Source organism: Emys orbicularis, chromosome 3 (genome assembly GCF_028017835.1).
Source record: "Emys orbicularis isolate rEmyOrb1 chromosome 3, rEmyOrb1.hap1, whole genome shotgun sequence".
In the NCBI taxonomy this organism is placed as follows: domain Eukaryota; kingdom Metazoa; phylum Chordata; order Testudines; family Emydidae; genus Emys; species Emys orbicularis.
The window spans coordinates 92,333,753-92,359,925 of NC_088685.1; the positions used below are offsets into that span (position 1 = coordinate 92,333,753).

Here is a 26,173-nt window from a genome sequence, read left to right on the forward strand (position 1 = left end):
ATATTTAATAAATTTCAATTGGTATTGTGTAACAATGTGATTAATCATGATTAATTTTTTTAATCGAGATTAATTTTTTTGAGTTAATCACATGAGTTAACTGTGATTAATTGACAGCCCTAGCAGAAACCATGCAAACCTGAGTTCAATCTGGGCCTTGGTATGTTGGAAAGTTTCACAAACCATAGCAAGAAGAACAGGAGTACTTGTGGCACCTTAGAGACTAACAAATTTATTAGAGCATAACCATAGCAAAATTTCTCTGAATCTGGATGATCAGGTAAGCTTTGTCTAAGGTCAGGCTTCTTTAGAAATGTTTTGCACAACTCTAGTTACAAATATTACCAATTTTTCAGACACTGGGACAAATTCCTTTGTCAGTCACACCTCTGCAATCCTATTAAAATCAAGGAGCAATACACTACAGATGAATCAGCTGCATGAGATGAAAGGAAAATTCTGCTCTTTAAAGCTTTGCTCTTGAAAGGTGATGATTAAACTTTGACCCAGTGACTGACAGCTTTTTTCCCCATTTGTCCACCCAGTGATGTTTCAAAACACTCCTAGACGCCTATAGTAGCCTAATGATTAACTTGTACTACTCTTGGGAATTAATCCTACTTTCAAATATGTGGGTATACTTCACCACCTAACTTGGGTAAACTGGCCACTGCTTATGTAAACTTTCAAAATATATTCTGCACATCTGATACAGGATTGGGCCTTAAAAGTGTTGATGCAGAATTAGAGATGGGTTCCTCTTTCATTGTTATCAGTTCTAGAGCTGTACCCACAGTTTTCTGAAGGGCATGCACTTTCATTCCTTTTATGCTAGAAGGTTGATATACTGTACTTCAATGCTAGCAAAAGACAGCAGAAACCTACTTCATCACAGCACTAAAGGAGAGTGGTAAGAGATCCTATTTAATCTTTCTGTCTTCCAAAACAGGTAGATACCCTTATCATGATGTACAAAACACACTGTCAGTGTGTCCTTGACAATGCAATTAATGGGAACTTTGAAGAGGTGAGGCTGTTTGAATACACATTCTTGGTTATATATGCATAGGTAGCAGAAAAGACATTATTTGTCTCTGTGTTTTGTTTCCTCTCCCCAGATTCAGCATTTCTTACTACATTTTTGGCAAGGAATGCCTGACCATCTTCTTCCCCTGCTTGAAAATCCTGTTATCATTGACATCTTCTGTGTTTGTGATTCAGTACTCTACAAGGTGAGTTAAGCATTCAGTTTTGTGGATAATCTGGGTCAATCTACAGTTATTTAACAGGAGGTGTTTGAGTGAAAATAAGGTGTAGAAGTTAGAACAACAAGATTCCTGAGGCCTGACTCCTCTTTCTCACACCTCTGTACATCAGCAGCAACTTCACTATAATCATTAGCATAAAACTGGTGTCAGAGCAGAATTTGTACTGACTTCATTCCCTCCTCGGCTGCCTACTTGCTGTGTGATCTTGAGTAGGTCGCTTAGGACCAAATCCTGAGGTTCTTACTCAGGTTTTACTCAAGGAAATACATAGTAACTTCATTGTCTGAGTAGGACATGGATAAAAACTTTTATACCAGTATTTTGATATCCAGATTAGGAATTGTATTGATTTCACTGTTTTGGCAAAATATATATATATATATATATATATATATATATATATATATATATATCACTCCCCTAATGGAAATAGTTAAATTAGTCTAAAAACTTTGTGGAGACCAGGCCTGAGGGAGGCCCTTAGCATTTGGTATTTGATCTCTCTCTTATTCAATTTTTTAGCACCTGTAAAATGGAAATAGCCTCTTTCAGACACCTGTGTGGCAGCTGTTGGGTGCTGAGCTCTTTTGAAAATCTGGCCCTTACTTAATTAATAGCTGTAAAGCTCTTTGAGATCCTCAGATAAGAGACATCACATAAGTACAAAGGATTATCATTATCTTCCTGATAGGTTTCACAGTTGCTACTGAAAATCAGAAAACATCAAAAGTAGTATTTGTGGCAAATGGAGAGGTTTGGGCCTAGTTAGCGTTTCTTGACTGGATAAAAATATGAAAAAAATCTACAAGATGCAGGGAAAGCATTTCATAGAAGCATATCAAGCAGCAAACCAAGCAGCAAATTTTAGATTCATGTCAATTGATGAAATCAATAAAAAGTGTAGGAGGTTAGCATAAAGATATGAATTACTGCTCTTGGATTGTGCCACTTAACATCAGTTCCAGATATAGAACATTTGTGCCTTGAGTTTATCATGGGTTTTCTGCTTAAAAACACAGTATCTCCATAAGTATTGGTTACAAATTAAACTAAGATTGAGCGAAAAGGGAAAAAAATACTACAAAGCGCAGAATTCAAAATCTGGAATAGTGGAATTCCCCAAAATGTCATCACATTAAAGAATTTGCTATTCCTTCTATGTCATTTTCCCTAGTTCTCGTTTTCAAGCATTAAAGGTGTTCTTGGCATTACAATTGTCAAATATAAACTAGCATTTTATTGTATTATTATACCATTAAAATTATTAGTATAAACAAATTTTGTTTTATTATATGACATATAAGCAACCCTGTGTTGAGCCAGATAATTAAAACCCATCAGAGAAGATGATATTAAGTGCTGTTTCACCCCAATTGTTCCACCAAGGGACTAGAATCCCGCCCCCCACCAAGCCCCTACTTGAGGTTGAGTCCCAGGACCTGCACCAGACCCTGAAAATCCTCTGGGCTCCACCCATATAAGAGGAAGGATGGTCCAATGCTTAGGGGCACTAGCCTAGGGTTTGTGAGACCTGAGTTCAAGTCTTTTCCCCAGCACAGACTTCCTGTGTGACTGTAGGCAAGTCATTTAGGGTACTTCTATGCAGGAAGTCTCTGAGCCAGCATCCCTCCCTCAGCTTCAGAACCTGAGGTCCAGTCTGAGTTGCAGTGTCTACAGAGCTATGTCAGATACTATGGTGATGGGGGCCATATATGTACCTAAGGTATTTCTAAGATAGGAGCAGGGCTCTGTGCTCTACAGACAAATTGCGAGAGAGAATCCCTGCCCCAAAGAATCTAAATAGCCAAGAGAGGCAAAGGGCGGGGAAAGGAAATATCAGTGGCCCCATTTCACTGAGGCAAACTGACTTGCCCTAAGCCATGGAGAGAGTCTGTGACAGCCAGAAATTGAACCCAGCTCTCCTGTAACCCCCAAACCACCCTTCCTGTCCATAGTGTTATCATTGCTGAATTTAACACTACCAGCTGGTTCCATAACAATAATTTCGGGTGTGACAAAAACAGGGGAATCTTTGAGACATTCTGGAGCAGACCTCTATGAAATGCATTATTATAACTAACTTGATGTGCCTCCCTTGATCAGAATAAAGGCAGCAGATAAGAAAACAAGAAAATGCGGTGAGCTTCAACTTTTACATTAAAATATCCAAAACTATCAAAGCAAAGAGAACCCTATTTTAATGTCCAGTTCTTTTCTCGTTACCTGGATTTTTTTTTTCTTAAGAGTCATGAGAAAAGATTCAAAGAGGTGTAAATGGAAGAGTCTTCCAGGAACTTACAATAGGAATTAAATTTCCCAGAAGTTAAATTTCTTTGTATGAATGTGTTGAAAATGGAGGTGTAAAACAATTTTCTATTACCTTGTTCCAGGTCCTCACAGATGTACTCATCCCTGCAACAATGCAAGAAATGCCAGAAAGGTGGGTACTTGACAGTTACTAATAATGCTATAGTCTGGGTAATTGTTAGGCAATCAAATGCTCCAGAGAGAGATGGAGTAAACAGCCAATGTTACGATAGAATTCTAAGCTGAGAAGACTTTTACTCAGTTACAACATTAATTTTAAGGACCTTTCTAAAATGGTGCAGTACAGGACAAAATACAACCTGAACTGATGGAAAGTATAGATGTAGACCTGTGTGTATTTTTTCCAAAATATTTTCAAATCTGACTCTATTGGTATGTTGCTCTCTGTTCCTGCTGCTGTTTTTCACATTACAGCTGTAATCAAAGTAGACTGAATGATGATGCCATTTTAAAATTTCCAATTATGGGGCCCAGCCTTGCAAACCCTTATTTGTGTGAGTGGCCCTATGAAATCAGTGGGACTACTCACATGACTGAGGGTTTCAGGGTTCGGCCCGTAATCACTATTGCCACCGTAGGACAGATCTTCTCTTGCACCAAGCTCCTAGGAGAGTGGTGAGGAGAGAGCTGTCAAGGAGCCAGTTATGGCCCTTATTCTAGGTGCCAATTTCGACCACCTCCAGTGCCAGCCTTAATTATGGCAGCCTCAGGCCTGCTCTAATTTATACCAGTTGAGTATGATCCCTCTGGGTATGTCTACACTGCATCTGGGAAGTGTGATTCCCAGTGTGGGTAGACAGACTCCGGCTAGCTCTGCTCGAGTTAATGCACTAAAGGCAGCAGTGTGTATGTCTCTGCCATTCTCCTGCCATGGCCTATATCCCAAGAGTTAGCTAGACCATCTAGCTGAAAGAGGAGCTCTCAGCTGGACAGCTAAGGCCAGATTCCAGCTCCTTCATACTACCTGAGTGGCACAAAGTAGCCAGTTTGGGGAAGAGAATCTGAAGGGGAAGGGAAGGGGATGAAGGTAGATGGGGCAGCAGCTGGAGAGGCAGATAGGTTGAGTGAAGGTTCTTTGAAGACAAAAGAGACTAGAACATGCTAGTTATGTGAGACGAAAGCTTAATTTCCACTATTTTCAGAATACTATCATGGTTCTTGCATCACACCCATCACCATGATATCTAATTACCTGCCATCAATGCCTAAGGACCTGTGGGGCAGGCCGTCATTACGCGCGGCTCATGAGACGCCTAATGGTCTCGGACACTGTTCGTTGGTCACGGGACATCTACACAGAGCACATCACCGGCCACCGCCAATACCGGGAGTGAGCCGGGGAGACCTTGTGCACCCGCAAGGGGGAAGAGACCTATAACCCCCCCCTGCTGGACTTTATCCCCTGAGCCCTGAACCCACCGAACCTAACTGAATCCCACCACGTGAGGGTCACCCCATCCCCAGTACCCAGCCCGCTTACTTATACCCAGGACTGTTTGTACTTTCTGTATGAGTGATGGACCCTCACCGCTTTGTCGGCTGTATCTTGATCCCGCCCACCATTTACCCCCCCATTGGGGACATTGCAGTCTGTATATATTATGTGTGCTGCCCAACCCCAAAATACTAGCATCCCCCTATACCCTGTATGTTACCCCCAATGACCAATAACTGATGCTTCAAATCTTCTGTATCATTTATTTTTTTTAAATATTTTCTAATAAAATTTTAAATCTGTTATATGTAGATCCTCTCCGTTCTTTTCCCCCAGGGGAAAAATTGTTGGAGATTATTTGTCTGTCTAGGTCTTTGTGCTGTTGCTATCTCTGATGGCCTTCGCTGTTCAAGCTGTTCCCCTTAAACTGATGCAATGTAATGTTTTATCATAATGTTGGCCTTTCTTTAATATATCGTTTTTATTGTAGTTTATTGGCAGATATAAGAACTTATGCTAAAAATTGGGAACAGTGGGTTGTTTCATCTCTAGAAAATCTACCAGAAGCTCTGGCAGATAAGAAACTGCCTATTGCACGAAGATTTGTTTCCTCTCTGAAACGACAGACATCATTCTTACACCTAGCTCAGGTAAGCTTTGGAGACCAGACTGAGAATTTGAATCACTACAAAACACTGTAGAGTGAAAGGTTAATGAAAAATCTTCCCATTTTTTGACCAGCTATAGTCATTGGACCCCTGAGTCTGCTACCATTTCAGGTGACAACACTGTAATCCCCAAAGGATTTTTCTTTGCAAATCCTTCCATGCTTTGGCAAGCAAATTATGAAGAGGAATAAAAGGGTATTTGTTTATTCCCAAAGTGGAAAATATCAAATGATCTTTCTCCCAATGATGACTTCCTCAGTGCAATGGTTAGTGAGTTCATCACCTTTTGGATTAACTTGTGATTTACCCATGTAAGTGGTGCTAGCTCTGCACCAGTAACATGCAGTCATTCACAATTATGAAATACCATCATCTTATTATCTGGTGTACTATATCAGAGGAAACATTGTCTTGTGGTTAAGACACAGGATTCTATTCCTGCCTCTACCACAGACTTCCTGTATAACCTTGGACACGTCATATAATTTCTCTGTGCCCCATTTTTCCCATATGTAAAATGAAGACAATAGAAACATCACAGTGGAGTTGTAAAAATACCCTGAGAGCCGCTGATGGAAGGCACTTCAGTAGAACAAAGTATTATAATGTATATGTAACTAAGAAAGGAGAAGGCTAAGAGTTAGTTAATATGGAATTTGAATCAATTCTCACTCAGTCATGGCAGTTCTATTTGGTCAATGTTGAAATAATTGTATTCTTGTGGTGGTATCTAATCATAAAAAAGACACATCATTCCTCCGCCTAAAAAAAGGAAGGAAAGAGCTCACGATCCTTCCTCTTCCACAAATTATTCAGTTCTTTCCACTGGTGCAGATTTTAGCATTTAACCCTATGGTCTCTTGCAGATTGCCCGACCAGCCCTCTTTGATCAGCATGTGGTGAATTCCATGGTGGCTGATATTGAGAAGGTAGATTTGAATAGCATTGGGTCTCAAGCTCTTCTCACAGTCTCAGGCAGCATGGAATCTGATGGGGAAGTCTACACTGAATGTAAGTCTGTGGTAAGATATTTTGTAAAATACAAAAAAAATCTTGCATTTTATGCTTAATTAGTTAGTGTGAAGATGGACTGAGGAAAATGTCTTTGCACTTACAGGTTTTGAGTTTCTTATGCTAATTCAGGATTCACCTCCAAAATTTTTAAAAAGCCATTAAATGGTCCCAATGTGTCCAACAAAAGGAGAAGCTTTTACCAAATTCTGCATGCAAATATCAATCTTGAAAATGGTTTAACACAGTTGTGTCAGCTATTGGCATCCCAACTGGGCATTTTTTAAATGGTTGTTGAGAAAATGGTATCTATGTTATCTGATAATTGTCAGAACTCTTTTTAAAAGTTAGCCACCATCTGCACAGGTCAACACAGCTGATTAGTTTCTGAAAAATGTCTCTTTAACAGCTCATTTAATAGTGAAGATGGGGCATAAGGGTTCTAAAGAAACACATCTAAAAGCATATTTAATACTTAATTGTAGCTTTATTTAATAGCTACTAGAGCTAGATTACATTGCTTGCATAAAAAACTTTGTTGTTGTTGAAAATGGCCTTTTTTCTAAAATAAAAAATGTCAGTAAATATATCCTAGACAATGTCACAAAAACTAGATAATGGAAACAGCTACAAAATTTTGAATTTTTTCACACAATCATTTTTCTATTTTTTTTTTTACCTGTTTTTATAGCTACTGGCTCAGAATAAAGGGATTTAGCCACCTTCTCCTCAGTGCCTGAATATACTATGTGGTGACAAAAGATACTTTTTAATCACTTAAGGAACATGTTGGTCAAAATCTGGCAGAATTGAGAGCAACAGCATCTGTGTTCTTCTACATTTTATTACTTTGATCATGAAAGGTTGAATGAAGTATATGTTGTTCTTTCTTTTATTAAATATGCCTCACAATTTAGTCATATTTTCACTTTAGTTGCTCTTTTGTTCTCTTGTTTTCTTTTTATTTATTTATTTACTATTTTCCTTTCTGTTCTTGCTCTACTAGCAGAGTGAAAAGAAAGATTAGCTGGGAATTCACTGGACAGGTAATGAGACACTTTCTAGAAAAGGAGAATCTTGGAAGGGCTAGTAGCTTAGTTTTGCTGTCGAGAACCTAAGAAGTCAGAGAAACCTAAGACACAGTGAAAGTCATCCATTGTTTCGATCATCCATATTACAGTATGATAAAGCTGTTCTTTGTCCTGTTAAATTTAGAATTAGACATGGGTCCAAGAACAGATCCTGAAACTAATGAAAAATGTCAGTATCTCAGTGTGTAATTTTATTTTATGGGAAAACTCTCCATTTTCTTAAAGTCTCCCATAATTTGCAATGTGGAAGAGCTTTTTAAAACAAAACAAACAAACACAAAAAGCTAACAAACAAGAATGTTTGCTTCCTTGGTGAATTTTCCATTCTTTCAATGCTCTAATTCTTTCCTTTCCTTTCCATGCTACAAAATTGTCAATGACTGGTGAGTGGCTTTCTCTCATATTCAGAGGAGCGAGCAACGATGTGTTTTCCTTTTTACATGGTAGATGACTCTATTACAGTGTTCCAAGAACTGAAGGACCTGCTAAAGAAGAATGCCACTGTGGAATCATTTATTGAATGGTTGGATACTGTGGTTGAGCAAAGGGTTATCAAGGTACCTTTCAACTGCTCTGTCTGATTCAGGGCCAAATCCTGCTCCCCTTAATCATGTAAGCAAAGTCCCACTGACTTCAAGGATGGGATTTTCAAAAGCACTCAGCATTGGGCTAACTCTGCTCTCCCTGAAGACAATGACTTTTCAATGGGACACATCCTCAGCTGGTGTAAATTGTCATCAGTCCATGGAAGTCAATGGAGCTATGATAATTTACTCCAGCAGAGGATCTGCTCCAACAAAGTCAGAGTTAAGCCAGTGCTCACTGCTTCTGAAAATCCCACCTCAAGTGTTTTATATATGAAAACCTCAATTATATATGACTATGACATTGAAATCAGCACTTCCATAATGATGTAAAAATAAATAAAAGATACACACCTTACCTTTGTATATATGACACCAGTGGGACTGCTCAAATGAGTGTGAGCAAGATTTGGTCCTCAGAGATGCAGATCTTTGTTTCTTTCTAAATGATATTTATGTGACATTAAGTGTGGTGTAAGATAAAGTACTAGATGGAATCAGCAGTGGCTAATCTGCAGAAGAATTTCTTGTATGAAAAGAACGACCACATGGAAAGTGCCTCTGTGATTTTAGGCTGAGTGCACTAGTATTACTCAAGATTTTGATGGGAATTATTTTTATAGTGAATTAAAAATCTTTTGCAAAGCAAATTTAAAATAATAAGAGCAGGGCCGGCTCCAGCTTTTTTGCTGCCCCAAGCGGCAAAGTGAAAAAAAAAAAAAAAAAAAAAGATAAAGCTGATCGGCGGCACTTCGGCGGTAGCTCAATCGCGTGGCTTCATTCTTCGGCGGTAATTCGGCAGTGGGTCCTTCGCCCCCTCTCTTCCTCTTCGGCGGCACTTAGGCGCGGCAGCTCAAAGAAGAAGAGAGGGACTGAGGGACACGCTGCCAAATTCCCGCCGAAGACCCGGATGTGCCACCCCTTTCCATTGGCCGCCCAAAGCACCTGCTTCCTTCGCTGGTGCCTGGAGCCGGCCCTGAATAAGAGTCAAGGTTTGTGTAGTTAAATTAAGATTGTTATGCTCGTCTGTTACCAAACACACGTATATTTTCAAAACAAAATAGTTTAAATTTGGGTCTTCCTTACCTGTCAAGACCTGCATTCAGAGTTCCAGGTTATATCTGAAATAATAAATGACATCCTAGCTTGTGACTCAATCTAGAAGAACAGAGAGAGGAGGAAAATTCAGTGCTTCAGGTGATAGTGAGTTCAGTGATCTCAAGTCAAATCCTGAATCAAGCCTTTTCAGTGAGAGAGGAACTTTTTTCAATTATTTTTGTTTGAAAATATAATGGTTTGTAATGCTAACGTCTTCTGTCATCGTACTGAGCTCCTTAATGTAAGTGGGTACATTAAGAGAAGGCAGTGTGATCTAGTAGCTAGAGCACTGGACTTGGACTCAGGAGACCTGGGGTCGATTCCTGACTCTGCCGTTGACCTTGGGCAAGTCATTTCCCTTCTCTGTGCCTCAGTTTCCCCATCTGTAAAATTGGGATTAATGATATTGACCTACTTTGAGAGCTACTGATAAAAAGCATTATATAAGAACTAGGCATTGTTATTATTAAGTACAATGCTGAATAGAGCCCTTAGAGATGAATTCAGCCCTCAGATAATATAACAGACATACTGGGTCTGACCAATGGTACCTCTAGCCCACTCTTCTGTCTTCTGACAGTCACCAATGCCAGATGCTTCAGAGGGAATGAACAGAACAGTGATCCATCCCTTGTCGTCCACTCCCAGCTTCTGGCAGTCAGAGGTTGAGGGACACCCAGAGCATGTGGTTGCATCCGTGACCATCTTGGCTAATAGCCATTGATGGCTCTATCTCCATGAACTTAGCTAATTCTTTTTTGAACTCAGTTATAGTTTTTACCTTCACAATATCCCCTGGCAACAATCTCCACAGGTTGACTGTGCATTGTGTGAAGAAGTACTTCCTTTTTGTTTGTTTTAAACTTCCTGCCTGTTAATTTCATTGAGTGACCCCCGATTCTTGAGTTATGTGAAGGAGTAAATAACACTTCCTTATGCACATTCTCCACACCAATCATGATTTTATAGACCACCATCATATGCCCTCAAGTCATCTCTTTTCCAAGCTGAACAGTCCCAGTCTTTTTTAATCTCTCCTCATATGGAAGCTGTTCCATTCCCCTAATCATTTTTCTTGCCCTTCTCTGTACCTTTTCCAATTCTAATATATTTTTTGAGACAGGGCGACCAGAGCTACACCCAGTAATCAAGATGTGGGCGTACCATGGATTTATAGATTAGCATTATGATATTTACTGTCTTATATACACAAATGCACAACTCCCACTGATTTAAGTGAAGTTTGAGCCCTCTTATCTGAAGGCAGAATTTGACTGTTACAATCGAAAATGTGGTGCGGGATTTTCTTTTAGACAATCAGTGATAAACAAGGAAGGCAGAAAAGATAGGAGATCATCCCCCCTTTAGCATCTATTATGTAATATGATACAAAGGCAAACAGGTATGGCTTCCAGGGTTGTTTTCCCAGGGTTAGGAAAAAACAAACCCAACCAACAGTCCCCTGTAGGAGCTGAGATTAGTTGAGTCAGAGCTAATCATTTACAGAACATGTAATCCTCCCATTGCCCTCTACCTTCTGTTCATGTTAAAGTGCAGTCACTGTCAAATTCACAACACCGCTTCTTTCTGTTTGCAAAAGTGACAGGTTATAATGTTAGCACATGGAGCAAAGCCCTGTCAGGCTGAAGTGACAACAATGAGCCGCTAGTATTAAAAGCCCCAGAGTTAGGATACTAGATATATCATTTTGTTGTTTGGCAAGAGAGATGGCCCACTGAATAGTATGCATATGAAGTTAAAGTACAGGGACCAATTACAGCTCTTTGTTTGTATGTGGCATAATACAGTGCAAAGAGTTTTTTCCTCTCTATCTATACATGTGTAGAGTGGTATTACTATCTTGAGTGCTAGGACAGGAGCCCAGCAGAAACACCATCCAGCATATCACAGCCCCAAGGGAGGCCTGGCCGGGTCCCCAGCCCGCTTGCACTAGAGAGAGCGCACACTACTCCTTTCTGAATTACTAAGTATGTGCACTGCAGAGCGTGTCTCATGCAGCCAAACTGTCCTGCCAGACTGACCAAGATATCCTGTGAACTGCCAAACACACAACACTCTCCTGTCTCCCCTGCTGTGTCGTGTGGCCACGTGCAGAGGCTGAATAAGATTCCCTATGAGTAGGAGTCAACATAGTTTACTTATAGAGTCCTCTTTCTTCCTTTCTCTTTTAGGCAAGCAAACAAAATGGGAGGTCACTGAAGAAGAGAGCTCAAGATTTCCTTCTCAAATGGAGCTTTTTTGGTGCCCGAGTGATGCATAATCTCACCCTAAACAACGCATCAAGTTTTGGTACCCTGGGCTTTATTAAACCCCTCCTTTATGAACTACCTGCTTGGCATGCTATCCAGACTTCCCAAGCATGTGGAATTGTCCTCTGGCTAATGTTTCTCTGACCAGAGCCCAAACGATTATACTGTATACATTGCCAACTGTATTTTTAAAGAACATCCTTAGCAGTAATTAGTTGGTACCCTAGGATTAATGTCAATTTTTAAAGGTTTGATATTTCTTTGTCATTTTTGAGCTAGTGCTAGGAGTTAATTTCCCAATATGTAAAATGGGGATAATGATACTGACCTCCTTTGTAAAGTACTGAGATCTAAATAACAATAATATACCACTAATAATAATGATTAAATGTACTACATAAGAACAAGGTAATATTATGATTATCTAACTTGGCAATAAAATGCACAATCATATTTCCCAAGATAAGAGGTCCAGATAAGTGATTTTAAATAAGAATAATACATCCAAATCAGTTTGGCAAAAATAATTGTTTTTCACATCGAGCCATTTTACAAGGAATTTAGTAAAATATCTTTATGGCTTAGCTCTGGGATAATAGACACCAAACACAGCATCCTGCTCCTGTTTGTTTTAAGATCTCAAGTTCACACTTCATATACTTTGAAGCTTTTAACATTTTAGTGTCCTTCAAAATGGATATTTCCAAATTAGAAATTTTTTCAGCATGAAGTGAAAAATCACATTACAGTGAGCACATCATTTCTCAACTGATCTCTGTATTGGGTGTTACATTTTTATCTTTCATTCAAAGGATATTTGAAAAGGCTGTAGTGGGAGATCTGTTTTAAATGTGGTGTTTCCTTGAAATCAGCTCCAAGACTCTGTCGACCATTGTCTGGTTATTTAGTACAAGACAAACAGAAATAGAGCAGAGTCAGGCTCATTCTAGCGGAGTGCAGCCTTATCTACCTCCAGTGTGTGCCCTCTTCTTGTATAAAGCATGTCTCACTTTCATCAGTATTTTTCTTTGATGTAATTAGTGGCCAAATAGCCTACAGGACAGTAAACATATTGAGCTTGGTGGGCCAGTGCAAACAGAGATTAGAGCGAGAAGTTAGGCACTATTCCTTGTTGGTCTTGGCAGGTCATTTAAAGTCCAACAATTATTTGTTTGTTTCACTTGCTTCTTGTAAAGTGTTGAGAGATGGTCACAAAGATAATTTTGCTACACTCTCTCTTCTCTTCCTCCCCCCCCACACCGCCCAAGGTTCTTTTCATTTGATCCGTATGCTACTAGATGAGTACATCCTGCTAGCCATGGAGACCCAGTTCAACAATGACAAAGAACAAGAACTCCAGAATCTATTGGACAAGTATATGAAGAATTTGGGTAACTTGATTGTTACGTTTAATTCCTTTTGTTTTTATTTATTTATTTAAGTCCTGACCGTGAAAAGACGTATGCACATACTTAACTTTTAAGTACATGAGTAGTCTCACTGACTCCAGTTGGACTCCCCATATGCTTAAAGTTAAGGTCTTTACAGGACTGGAGCCTTATTTCACCTTTAGGGTAACATGTACACAGCTATTAAACACCCACAGCTTGCCCGGGTCAGCTGTGGGGCTGGAAAATTGCTGTGTAGACATTTGGGCTCAGACTGGAGCCCAAGCTCTAGGACCCCGCAAGTGGGGAGGGTCCCAGAACCCAGGCTCCAGCCCAAACCTAAAATGTCTAAGCAGCAATTTTTAGCTCCACAGCCCAAGCCCCACAAGCCCAACTCAGCTGACTCAGACCAGCTGTGGCCATATTGCAGGTCTTTTATTCCAGTGTAAATGTACCCCGGTGAAGTATTAACATGAGCAAAGGCACAAAAGGAATTTTTAAAGAGCATTTTAAACATTCCCAGCTATCATTCTATTTCAACATTGACACTTTTATCATACTCCAGGCACTTTGCTATGAGGTGAATAAAGCTGAGTAAAGCTCAAGAAATTGCATTTGGACCAAATTCAGGTCTCATTTATTTACACCGTATAAATCCAGAGTCCTGGGCTCAGTGGAGTCACACCAGTCTAAATGTAATCAGTCTGCAGCTTTTTGTTTCTTAATGGTCAAATTCTGCTCTTTGATACTAGCGGTTCCCATTGATTTAATCTGAGGGGGGAAATTGGCCTTTTAAAATTATTATTATTCAGCTTTACAGAGTTCTGTGCTATGCAAAATTTGCATTCATCCTGGGGACTCGGGTGGGACTTGAGGACCTGAAGTGAAATCCTGGCTTCATTGAAGACAATGGCAAAACTCCCATTGACTTCACTGGCGCCAGGCTTTTCCCATGGTGTGCAATGAACTTGAGAAGTACTGAAGAGAACAAGTACTTTTTGCCAGGCAACACTATAAAATGTATGAGCTTAACCGGCTTTTGAACGCCACTCCTCCACCTTTCCATATGATTAAGGATTAAATGTTATGAGCCTAATTCATTCCTGGTGTAACTCAATTGACTTCATGGCTGGAGTGTTTCCACTTACTTCGATGACATTTCCAGAGGGATGAATTTGACCCAAGTAATTACTGGTATTGCTTCATTTAAGAGCAGTTCTTCTGTTATGATGTAGGTCTATGGACATAGAACACAATGGAAGGCTTTTGAGCAGGGAAGGGGAAAACTAGGGTGACAACTAATAAAGTTGCATATATGACCATGTAAAATTTGGAGGCTTTGTAGGATTTTTGTTTTAAAATAAGTGACCAAACAATGTTAATGAATCACTAACAGGCCCCTGGTGTTCTCACCAGCCAGTTCACATGCTGATGTACATGGACAGTGAGTTTACGTGCTATATATGCATACAACAACAATCAAGAATTTTCTTATACTTTTCCAGATGCAAGTAAAGCTGCCTTTACCGCATCACCAAGCTCTTGCTTCCTAGCAAACCGCAACAAAGCTGCTACCCTTCCTAGTGACACTTCAGTCAAAAATGAGTGCCTTGCAGAGCAAACGTATGTGTCATTGTCAGCCAACCAGCACAGCAGTTTATATTCTGGTTTGAACCCCTTCTCCACTGCGGACAGTGAAAATATGCAGCTAACAGGTATTAACCAATTTTTAAGCATAGAGAAAATAATAGGATAATAAGGAATAGCCAACATGGATTTGTCAAGAACAAATCATTGCAAACCAACCTAATTTCCTTCTTTGATAGGTTTATTGGCTTTGACAGGGTTATTAATAAGAGGAAATCTGTAGCCATTATATATCTTGATTTTAGTAAGGCTTTTGACACATTCCCATATGACATTCTCATAAGCACATGTGGTCTATATGAAATTACTATGAGGTGGTTGAAAGACCGTACTCAAAGACACAGGTGCTGGCTTTTGTTTTTCCCGCTGGGTGCTCCACCCCGACTCTGCCCCAAGGCCCCGCTCCTGCTAGGCCTCTTCCCTCCCCCACTCTGCGACGTCCCCCTGCCTGCCATTCACTCGTCTCCATCCTCTCCCCCAAGCGCCTCCCACCAGCCGCTCCCCCATTGACAGCCAGCCCTGGGGCCCACCAAACAGCTGATTGGCAACCAGCCCTGGTGCCCGACGAACAGCTGATCGACGGCCAGCCTTGGGGCCGCAGAGCCACTGTGGCTGGTGGGTGCTGAGCACCCCCTATTTTTTTCTGTGTGTGCTTGAGCCCCAGAGCACCCATAGAGTCAGCACCTTTGCTCAAAGAGTAGTTATCAGAGGACTTATCAAATGGGTTCCTGCAAGGGTCTTTCCTGGATCTAGTACTATTCAATATTTTCATTAATGACTTGGCTAGTGAAGTAGATAGTATGCTTATAAAATTAGTGAATTACACCTAGCTAGGAGGGGTTGCTAGCATTTTGGAAGACAGGATTACAAGTCAAAATGACCTTGACAAATTGGAGAATTGGTCTGACTTCAACAATGTGAAATTCAATAAAGACAAGTGCAAAGTACTTCACATAGGAAGAAAAAAATCAATCCCACAACTACAAAATGGGGAATAACTCAAATAGCTTAAAATTATCTAGGGTTATAATGGATCACAAATTGAATATGAGTCAACAATGTGATTCCATTGCAAAAAAGTCTAATATCATTCTGGGGTGACAGGAGTGTCATATATAAGATACAGGATGTAATTGTTCTGTTCTATTCAGTACTGATAAGGCCTCAGCTGGAGTAATGTGTCCAGTTCTGAGCACCACACTTCAAGAAAGATGTGGACAAATTGGTGAGAATCCAATGGAAAGCTACAAAATGATAAAAGGTTTAGAAAACCTGAATTTTGAGCAAAGGTTAAAAAAATCGGGCGTTTTAGTCTTGAAAAAAAAAGTAGACTGAGGAGTGACCTGAGAACAGTCTTGAAAATTGTGAAGGGCTGTTATAAAGAGGACGGTGATCAATTGTTCTCCATGTCCACTGAAGGTAGGAGAAAAAATAATGGGCTTGATCTGCAGCACGGGAGTTTTAGGTTAGATATTAGGAAAAACTTTCTAACTATAAGGATAGGTAAACATTGGAATAGGCTTCCAAGGGAGGTTGTGGAGGTTTTTATTGGAGGTTTTTAAAAACAGGTTAGACAAATGCCTGTGAGGGATTGTCTTGTACACTTGGTCCTGCCTCAGTTCTGGGTGCTGGGTTAGATTACCTCTCAAGGTCCCTTCCAGCCCTACGTTTCTGTGATTCTATGCATCAGGCTCGTCTCTTTACTGATATCATTGCTCTTTTAGTCTATAGTTACTAAAGGGGGAAGAATATTGTGTAAACTTTATGTAATCAACTGGTGATTGTGTTATGGGTCCCCCTCTAAGCCAATTCACAGAAGATATGCGTTGTTACAGTTACTAGCTGCAGAGCATTTCCTCTGGAGCTGGGGCTGGAGCAGCTCATTCTTTAGCTCTAGAGTTCCCCAGTTCAGTCCTGGTATGTTAGCCAGTAAGGGGTGGCTGTCACATTAAGTGGAGGCACATCTGAGATTTGAACCACTGTGGACCTCAGATGCTCAGAAAGAGTTTCCTTTCAGCAGTGGATAGAAGCATCAGTGTCTCAAACATTTGAGGTCCACAGCAGTTTGAATACTAGAGGTGCCCCCCTCACCATTTAATGTGATGGCTGCCATGTTGGCCAACACACCAGGGATTGAACTGAGGGCCTCCAAATCCTCTGCAGAGCAGCATAGAGGGGAACCCATAACACACACTCACCACTGTGTTATATTTACAGTTTTAGAAAAACCCACTCTAGTCAGCATCTGAGAATATCACAGCATGAACACTACCTAACACTAATGTTTGTTTCTTTCAGGTCAGCTGGAGCTTTCTCAAAGCACTGGTCATCTGATGACTCCACCCATTTCCCCAGCCATGGCCAATCGAGGAAGTGTTATCAACCAGGGCCCAATGGCTGGGAGACCGCCAAGTGTAGGCCCAGTGTTATCCACACATTCACACTGCTCTTCCTATTCAGAGCCCCTTTACCAGACTTTGTCACAAACCAATCAGAGCTATTATGGAAGCAATTCCAATTACCAGGCCATGTTCAGGCCCCAGACCCCTACCCCTTCAGGAGTTTATCACCACAGGGCAGAGCACAGTCGATTTGCAGCCTTGAGTGAGCAGCAATTCTCCAGAGACTACTTCAGTAGCAGTTGTGCTGTGTCTCCATACAATCCCAGGTCTCCCTCCAACTACGGTCCCTCCTCGACTACTCAGGACACACACAATATGCAGTTTTTGAACACTGGGAGCTTCAATTTCCTGAGCAATTCAGTGTCTGCTGCCTGTCCAGGAGCAACATATGCCCCTAATGCTTCCAATGGTATGAATCTTTATAAGCATCTTCCTTTCTCTTGAACTATCTATTCATATCCAGAGGCAATACTTGCTCCTTGTCTCCTCTCTCACACATAAGGTGTTCTTCAGTTCCTGTTCACAACTTCTACCCTCCTGTGCACCCTGGCTGGTTGCCACTGCTTTGATGACACAAAGCAGCTGTAAAGCCAGTGTAACTAGCTACTTGAGGATTGATTTCCCGATTCCTACTGCCCAGGGGGATCCCCGGGTGGCCTTCACAGCTCCTGTGCTAACCTCCCTCTAGCACAGTTGGCCTGTTGAGCGTAAAGGGGGCATGGTCCATGTCTCTGTGCTTCAGCAATCTCCACGGCTGGAAGAGCCCCTTAGGCAGCTGGTATCAAATGGAGCAACCCTCAAGTTGCTCTTCTTTATACCAGGTCAATCCAGTGTCCAGCCAGCCCCCAAGCAAGGGTAGCAAAACAAAAGTGGCTTAAAGCACAGCTTGGTTGCAATTCAGGGTTTTGGTCCTAGTGTGGATTGCTGTGAACTTAAAACAGTGGCCATGTCCCACCCCAGAGATGTGGTCGGTGAAATGATTCCTATTGGGACTGTGACCTGTAGATCAGTTTATGAGGTGATTTTGGGTCCTTCAGGATGAAAGGCACAGCACATATGCAATACCATTATAATTAGAATTTTCTTTCCTTGTATTTTTTCTTGGCCATCCATTTCAAAATCTGTTTACTATTATGGGTCAAATTTTCAAAGGGGCAGAACTGAATTAGGGATATGAAGCTGAGTAGTTGCTCCTCTGACTACTTGATTGTGGATGAGATAGGTTTGACTCTGACTTTACAGTGAAAGATTCACTCTGTGCCGAAACCTTGGGCAAGTTTTTAGATTCTCTTCTCTCTTCAATGTACATAGATAGTGCCTTAATGTTTAATAAGCTGTGTGCCAAGGAATTCACTAAGCTACTGTAGCTAGTTAGGGAAAACTTAAAAGAAGTGGATTTTACATAATGGATTTATTGTAGCATAATGACTACAACCAGTCACTTGTAGCTAATTTATATTAGTTCTATAAATAATCCTTGTTTAGCTTTTCATATACATATTCATGAGAACAAAACAAGGATAAATAGAAATTGAAGACATGGTGTTTGGAACTAGATCCAGATATTTGAGCTAGGGTTTGAAGTTTGAATTCAAGGCCATATAAAAGTTAGTGTTCTGGTTTGCATTCCATGGTACCAAATCCTTGTAAGGGTGGCTGTTCTAGTTAGCTTTTCTCTACAGCCTGACTGGAACCAGAAAATTGGCCCCTTCTGGTTTTGGAGCTGACCTGGAACAATGTATTTCAACTTGGAGATGCTAATCCTAGACCACCTAAAATTCAATGGGTTCAGTTGCAAGCGTTTGGTTTTGACCCATCTCTGTTTTTGCACTTCAAGAGCATGATCTATCAGCAGTTCTCAAAGCACTTTACTAGCATTAATTAATTAAAACCTCACAGCGCTTCTGGGAAGTACTGTTACTTCCATTTGACAGATGGGGAAACAGAGGCACAGAGGGGTAATGGATTGCCCAGGTTCGCGCTGATAGGCACTAACAGAGATGGCTGTAGAACCCAGATCTTCTGACTCCCAATCATGCAGTTAAGCCACTAGAGCAACCTTTCTTTTTTATGCAGTTATTTTATTTTACTTTTTTGTTTTTTTCCCCTGTCAATAGGATACTATGGAAACAACATAAACTACCCAGAATCCCACAGACTTGGATCAATGGTGGATCAGCATGTTTCTGTAATCAGTAGTGTAAGCAGCATTCGACCACTGCCGCCATACAATGACATTCATGACCCACTCAACATCTTAGATGACAACGGAAGAAAACAGGCAGGCTCATACTATACTGATTCCTCATCTTCAATAGTCTGTCGGACCCCCATAAGTAAGTACCTCTTATGATCAAGCAAGCACTATGAACCTGGTAACACCTTAATACAGTGTAGTCTGTACACCTTCGCCAAATCCTGTAGTCCTCACTTAAGGCAAAACATCCACTGACGTCAGTGAGTTTTGCCAGAGTGAGAACCGTGTGATCCCAAGGTGTTTGGAAAGGTAAATATTAAGAATAAAGGACTAGTTCATCCCCCTTTAACTCCATGGAAGTCAGCTGCATTATACAAGGCCTTATTTTCATTCAAATTTATTAATGGGGTCAGAAGAACTGCAAGGAGGATGTAAATCACAGCATAATTAGACTCTATATACATAATATGTATTTGCTTCTAGACCCCAGCTATTTGATTTTCTTTCCCCACTTTTCTGCATATCTTGTGCAATAAACTGCAAAAGATGCAAGAATAATGTCTTCTATTTTAGACAGATCATGTGTAGAGCTGGTCAGGAATTTTTCAACAAAACTTTTTTTGGTTCAAAAATGCGAATTGGATGAAACTGAAACTGTTCAAGCTTCAACTGTTCAATCTCCCAACTCAAAAAGAGAAGGTTAAGGAGTGGCTTGATTACAGTCTATAAGTATCTACAAAGGGAATAAATCTCTTCAATCTAGCAGAGAAAGGTATAACACAATCCAATGGCTGGAAGTTGAATCTAGACAAATTCAGACTGGAAATAAAGTGTAAATTTTTAGTGATGAGAGTCATTAACCACTGGAACAATTTACCCAGGGTTGTGATGGATTCTCACTGACAATGTTTAAATCAAGATTGGATGTTTTTCTAAAAAATGTTCATTAGGAATTATTTTGTGGAAGTTCTATGGCCTGTGTTGTACAGGAGGTCAGACTTAATGCTCATAGTAGTCCCTTCTGGCCTTGGAATCTATGAATTTATGAATTCACATGACAACACCACAAAAATTTTGGGGGAAAAGTTTCTAAATTGCCATAATATCCAGTTTTGACATTTGAAACAAAAAGTTTCAGATTTCTGAGTCGAAATAACTTTTCATTTAGAAATGTTAGTCATTTAGACTTTAAAAAGGTTTAAAAGGTGGGTGGGGGAAGACTGACATTCAGACAAAATATTTTGACGTTATCACGATGAAATCTTTTCATTGACCCGAACTGAAAAATATTTCTGACAGTTCTTGAAAAATTTCTGAGATTTTGATTTTTTTGTCACCATTAGGATGGGAATTTTTTTCTAAATCTCAAAAATACTTTCAGGCCAGGAAATTTGTTTTCTGCTTAGCCCTAATCACATGTCACTTGCACTCTATACTAGCTCATGCCTTTTCTTGAAGTTTCCAAACCACTGCAGTCTGAGTCTTGATAATTTTTATTGGTGATGTTCCCTTTTTTAATGGTTAGCAATATTCAAGACTTAACAATATTGAAATCAACACACGCAGGGCCGGCTCTGGCTTTTTTGCCGCCCTAGGCAAAAAAGCCACCTGCCGCCCCCCCCCCCCAGCGCGGCAGGGGAGGGCGCCGAGCCCGGCCGCGGGCCCGCAATAACCGACCGGCCAGAGCGCCGGGGGGAGGGCGGCGAGCCCGCCGCGGCTCCGCTCTCCCTGGCGGCCAGAGCGCCAGGAGCAGGGCGGAGAGACCGGCCGGGGCCCTCCGCTCTCCCCGACCGGCCGGCGCGCCGGGGGGAGGGCGGAGAGCCCCCGGCGGCCAGAGCGCTGGGAGCAGGGCGGAGAGCCCGGCTGGGGCTCTCCGGTCTCCCCGGCGGCCAGAGCGCCGGGGGGAGGGCGGCGAGCCCGGCCGGGGCCCTCCGCTCTCCCCGACCGGGCCGGAGCGCCGGGGGGAGGGCGGCGAGCGCGGCCAGGGCCCACCACTCTCCCCGACCGGCCGGAGCGCCGCGGGGAGGGCGGCGAGCCTGGTCGCGGCCCCGCTCTCGGGCCGGAGCGCCCCGCCGCACCGCCCCCCTCCAGGCGCCGCCCCAAGCACATGCTTGGTGGGCTGGTGCCTGGAGCCGGCCATGAACACACGTGGTTGAATATGACTATGACTGCCCCATCTCTCTTTCTGGCTCCTCCTTGCCCACTTTCTCTGGGAGAGCTGCGTCTGTTTGCTAGTTAAACTAGTTTTGACTAAAAGGGCCATGATTTTGAAATATGCAAAAAATTTTGTAGAACTGTGCACTAATTCTGTGGATGCACATGCCAGTCAGATATCCCTGTTGGCAAACCTGAAAACACTTAATTTGCTATTGGCACATACAGTCTCCTGATTGTGAGAACAATCATGGTAATAGTGTGAGCAACAATTTGGCCAAGACAGTCAGACTTAAAATGATTCCCCAAATCTAGGAATGGGCAGCTGCCCACTCATCTTGCCCCTTAACTGTGCCCTTGTTCTTTTCCTTGCAATAACTTCTTAAAAAGCTGTATTCACCTATGCCAGTCACAAAGAAATCCCAAAACAGAGTTTAACTATGGTTCTTCTGAAGACTTCCAAATAGCCACTGCTGGCTGGCTTCTTTAAGAGAAACTTCAGCATGGAAAAAACACTCCAGGGATTGTCCTCATGAAGAGCTTTTTGTGTCCTGTGATGATATTTGCCAGCTGGAAGGTTTGATTTATTACATCTAGAGGCAGTGATGCAGTCTGAGGTTTGGTCAACACTATCACCTTATGTTGGTATAACTACGTTGCTCAGGGGTGTGGCTTTTCCACGATGCAGTTGTACCGACCAGACTCCTGGTGTAGACACGCTATGTCGACAGGAAGACTTCTCCAGTCAACTTAGCTACTGCCTCTTGGGGAGGTGGAGTACCTCCTCTGACGGGAGAACCTTTCCCATTGGTGCAGGTAGCGTCTTCACTAAGCGTTACAGCGGCATAGCTGCACTGGTGCAGTGCTGTAAGTGTAGACAAGCCTTAAGAGTCAATACTGGAATGAATGATGCTAGATGGGGGAGGAGGAGGAATAGCAAACATGCTTCATTTTACATGCCTTGTGTTAGAGATGGGCTCCTGCTGTGAAGTTCAGCTGGATTTGTAACATCCTAAAAATTCAGGGATGTTCCTTCAGATCTGGGATTTTAGGTTGTCCCTTTAGAAAGAGAGGAGCCATTTGGGATATTCATATCTGAATCCAGAGTGGGTTCAGATTTCAGCCCCCCCCCCACCCTCCATTACCCATGTTTAGGGAGATGGCATGTCTGAATACAGGCTTGTATCTAATTAAAGTAAACTGTATATTAAGATAGAGAGAATCAAACAGAAAACGTGCAGTGACCGTTACCTTTCTTTTCATAGCTTCAGATATGCAAACTGCAATATCTGCATCCTCCTCCCAGTGCATGTACGGAACATCTAACCAGTATCCTTCTCAGGAAACGCTGGACTCCCATGGACAGCCCAATAGAGAGATGGTGTCATCTTTACCACCAATCAACACTGTCTTCATGGGAGCTGCTGCTGGAGGCACCTGAATTAGGAGTGGCATTTTATTTTTTTACATTTTTCCAGTTCTAGCCTCTGATGGTTTTATTAGTTGTCAACCCCCATCAATGACTGGGATGAAAAAGTATTAAAAATTGGTCGTAAGGAACCCATCCTGAAGATATTAACACCCAAACAGAAAATGAGCTATATTCAGATTTGTGTCCTGCACATGAATTGCTCAGAAATTGTCATCATCAATGCGGTTCTGAAGTCATAACTTCAGAGTGAGCAGAAGGAACCAATGATTCTTGCAAACATGTCTTGGCTGTGAAGAAATAATTATTCCCATTTTTAATTTATTAAATACACCGCTTCAGTCTTTCACGTAAACCTTTTTTGTATAAAAATTGTTTATTTAATGCCTGTGATGCTTGTTATTTATTAGGATTGCAGAGTCACTGTTTACTTTCTCTTGTTTGACAAATAGTCAAATGTATGTTTTCTACCTCCTATGGAAATGTTTACAAGGTCAATTTTTTACTGCTTCAAATCAATCTAAATCAAAATTCTTAAGTTTTCTACTGTTGTGCATTAAAATGTCAATTTCAAATGCTTAGTGCCTTATGCTCCTACTTATGTTAAAGTTAGAGTCCACAAGAATTAGCCATGTTATAGGGCAGTTTTTTTCTTTTAAAATAATAATAATAAAACTTTAAACACCTTTCTTATTTAAAACCCACCTTTAGAGACTGCAAACATTATCCTCTAAATATTTCATACCACTGCCTGATATTGTGCCAGATAACTGACATTAAATGGAAACTGTGCCACAAAATCTCCTGGAATTCTGAAAATATTTGTGCTGTACGGGTCCAATCCAGTGCTGATTGAAGTCAATGGAATTACTGTCATTGTCTTCAGTGGGCCTTTGGCTAGGGCTCTATGTACCCAACATGAATGTAGTGGAGATGATCAAAACATATTGCAAAACTCCAGTTATGCTTTAATAACTCTCCCTTTAAAAGGGTCACGATTCTGTAGGAGTGTTTGTGAAGGGGGCAGGCAGCAGAGCCGGATTTAGTGGCAAGTGACCTAGGATGCCGGGCTTGGGGCGGGGGGGAGTCTAAGACTGGCCCAGCCCATGAGCCTCTACATACAGCATTTTCAAAAATTCTATAGAAAGGGGGTGCAACAGTGAGTGGAGGAAGGGATTTATTGGAACATCTGTTCCTACACATGACCAGAGCAAAGAACAGATGCAAAAGCATGCAAACCACGTATCAGTCCTGAAATGGGCTACAAATGCAATGAAAAATAAGGTATTCAAATGTTTAACAAATGGAGGGGAGATGCCAAAGATGCTCCTGTCCTGGGGCGCCATTAGGTCTTGGGCTGGCCCTGGTGGGAATAAACACATAACACCAACCTGTCATCATATACATTTAAGAGGAGACAGTATTACGGTCACCAATTTTGGCTGGATGTATTCCGTGAGGGTTCATCACATGACATAATCTTTAATAAAAGATTAACCTTTAATTCCTGGAGACTACAGGACAATCCTGGAAGGTTGGCAACCCTAGACAGTATCCTACAGTAATGGTCTCCAGCCACGGCATTCAGATTTGGATGTAAATGCAAATTTCCCAGATTTAAGGGGCAGTTTAGTTTTATTGGTCCAGTTCACACAACTCAGATGAGGATTAGAACTTCCCCATGTGCTGGAGCCACTGGGTTTTTATGGTGGGGTGGGAGTGGGGGCAGAATGGGATTATGATGCAGTATTCAGTTTAGTTCCATCTCATGCATAACTTTAGTTCCTTTTTCTTTTTTTACCATATCTTCTGTCATGGAAGCCTGATTGCAGCAGAAAGGCAAAAATACAGGCAGTGTGCGTGCACATTTATCTGCTATTTTCACAGCATAGAAAATAACCCTTGAGGAAAACATCCATTTAACTGGCGCAAAGTAACAATCACCTCGCATTTTAAACACTGCAATAAAGAAGTGCATAAAATATAAGCCTCCGGAACAAGCCATAGTACTACTTAGTGCACCCCCCCTCCAGCACCGTATTCCATAATGGCAGCTGAGTTAGACAAGCTGAGACAGGATTATACATGTATTGGCTGCAATAGCGTAAATGAGAAAAATATTGTGATATGGCTTTAAGTCATCTCTGCTAATGGTAGCGATGCTAGTCTCACTATACCAGTGGTTCTCAACCCATGGGCCACATGTAGCCCAATTAGCACACAGCTGTGGCTCAGCTGTGTGCTAAAGGCCACAGGGCCTGCATGGCAAGGTCCAGGATGCCAGGCTGCCCCGATGGCACAGCAGGGTCTGGGTCCGCCAGGGCTGCACTGACCCCCGTGGCAGGATCTGGGGCTGCCCTGCCTTGCCGTGCCGTGGGGTCCAGGGCTGTCCTGCCACCCAGCCCCCACAATGGGAGCCGCTCCTGGCCCCACTCTGTGGAGGGATCTCTGGGCGGGGGCTGGGGTGCTGGGCATAGGGCAATTGGGGGGGGCATTGTGGTTCTCAACCAATGGCCCAGGTAACACCCCCACAATGATAAATAGGTTGAGAACCACTGCACTATGCATATGTTGTAAGACAAATGAGAGACTTGAAATGACGTCACACCATGCCGAAAAACTTAACTCAAGTTTGGATGTCTTTCTAAAATATATGCTCTAGCTCAACCAGAAGCTATGGAATTACTGGGTGAAATTCTCTGACCTTTGTTAGACAGCAGATCAGCTTAGATGGCTATAATGGTCCTTTCCAGCCATAAAATCTATGAGACTATGAACATGTAACAAAGAAAGTAGAGCTGCAATCTCATCTATGTTATTCCCCCATCATTGTGCTGATTTACTATAGTTTATAAATTGGTATTTTATATAAGGTTTCTTTCCTTTCATACAGGAGGCAGTGAGCAGTTAAGGGGAAGTACTTAAATACAGATTTCGAACTCAATATATGGTGCCACAAAGGTAAAAGTCTCATGAGGCTGCACCACAATGGGGATTGGCCAAATAGGAGAGAGAGTGGCTCTACCCACTTGCTCCTATGTCTAGGGACTATATATAACCAAAGGGGGAATTGTTATCCAGAAAAAGGATATGTGTAGTCCACACTCTAATGAGCACATGTGTTGCTTTCAGCAGCTGGTTGGTGCAACTAGCCAGCAATGATAAATAATATATGTCAGGAAAGTGGTAAACAATGTCTTATC

The 26,173-nt window shown here is 41.7% G+C and overlaps 1 protein-coding gene across 1 annotated transcript in view; it reads left to right on the forward strand.

The window, feature by feature from the left end:
• The window catches only part of RFX6 (regulatory factor X6), a 48,660-nt gene extending 25,678 nt beyond the window's left edge, over positions 1-22,982 (forward strand). The window contains exons 8-20 of the mRNA XM_065401907.1: positions 950-1,027; positions 1,119-1,232; positions 3,659-3,708; positions 5,522-5,681; positions 6,566-6,710; positions 8,249-8,358; positions 11,676-11,793; positions 13,022-13,144; positions 14,647-14,856; positions 17,087-17,599; positions 19,308-19,526; positions 22,649-22,651; positions 22,807-22,982. Coding sequence (XP_065257979.1) covers positions 950-1,027; positions 1,119-1,232; positions 3,659-3,708; positions 5,522-5,681; positions 6,566-6,710; positions 8,249-8,358; positions 11,676-11,793; positions 13,022-13,144; positions 14,647-14,856; positions 17,087-17,599; positions 19,308-19,526; positions 22,649-22,651; positions 22,807-22,982 — 2,019 coding nt within the window. The remainder of the gene's footprint in view (positions 1-949; positions 1,028-1,118; positions 1,233-3,658; positions 3,709-5,521; positions 5,682-6,565; positions 6,711-8,248; positions 8,359-11,675; positions 11,794-13,021; positions 13,145-14,646; positions 14,857-17,086; positions 17,600-19,307; positions 19,527-22,648; positions 22,652-22,806) is intronic.
• Positions 22,983-26,173: the final 3,191 nt, after the last annotated feature.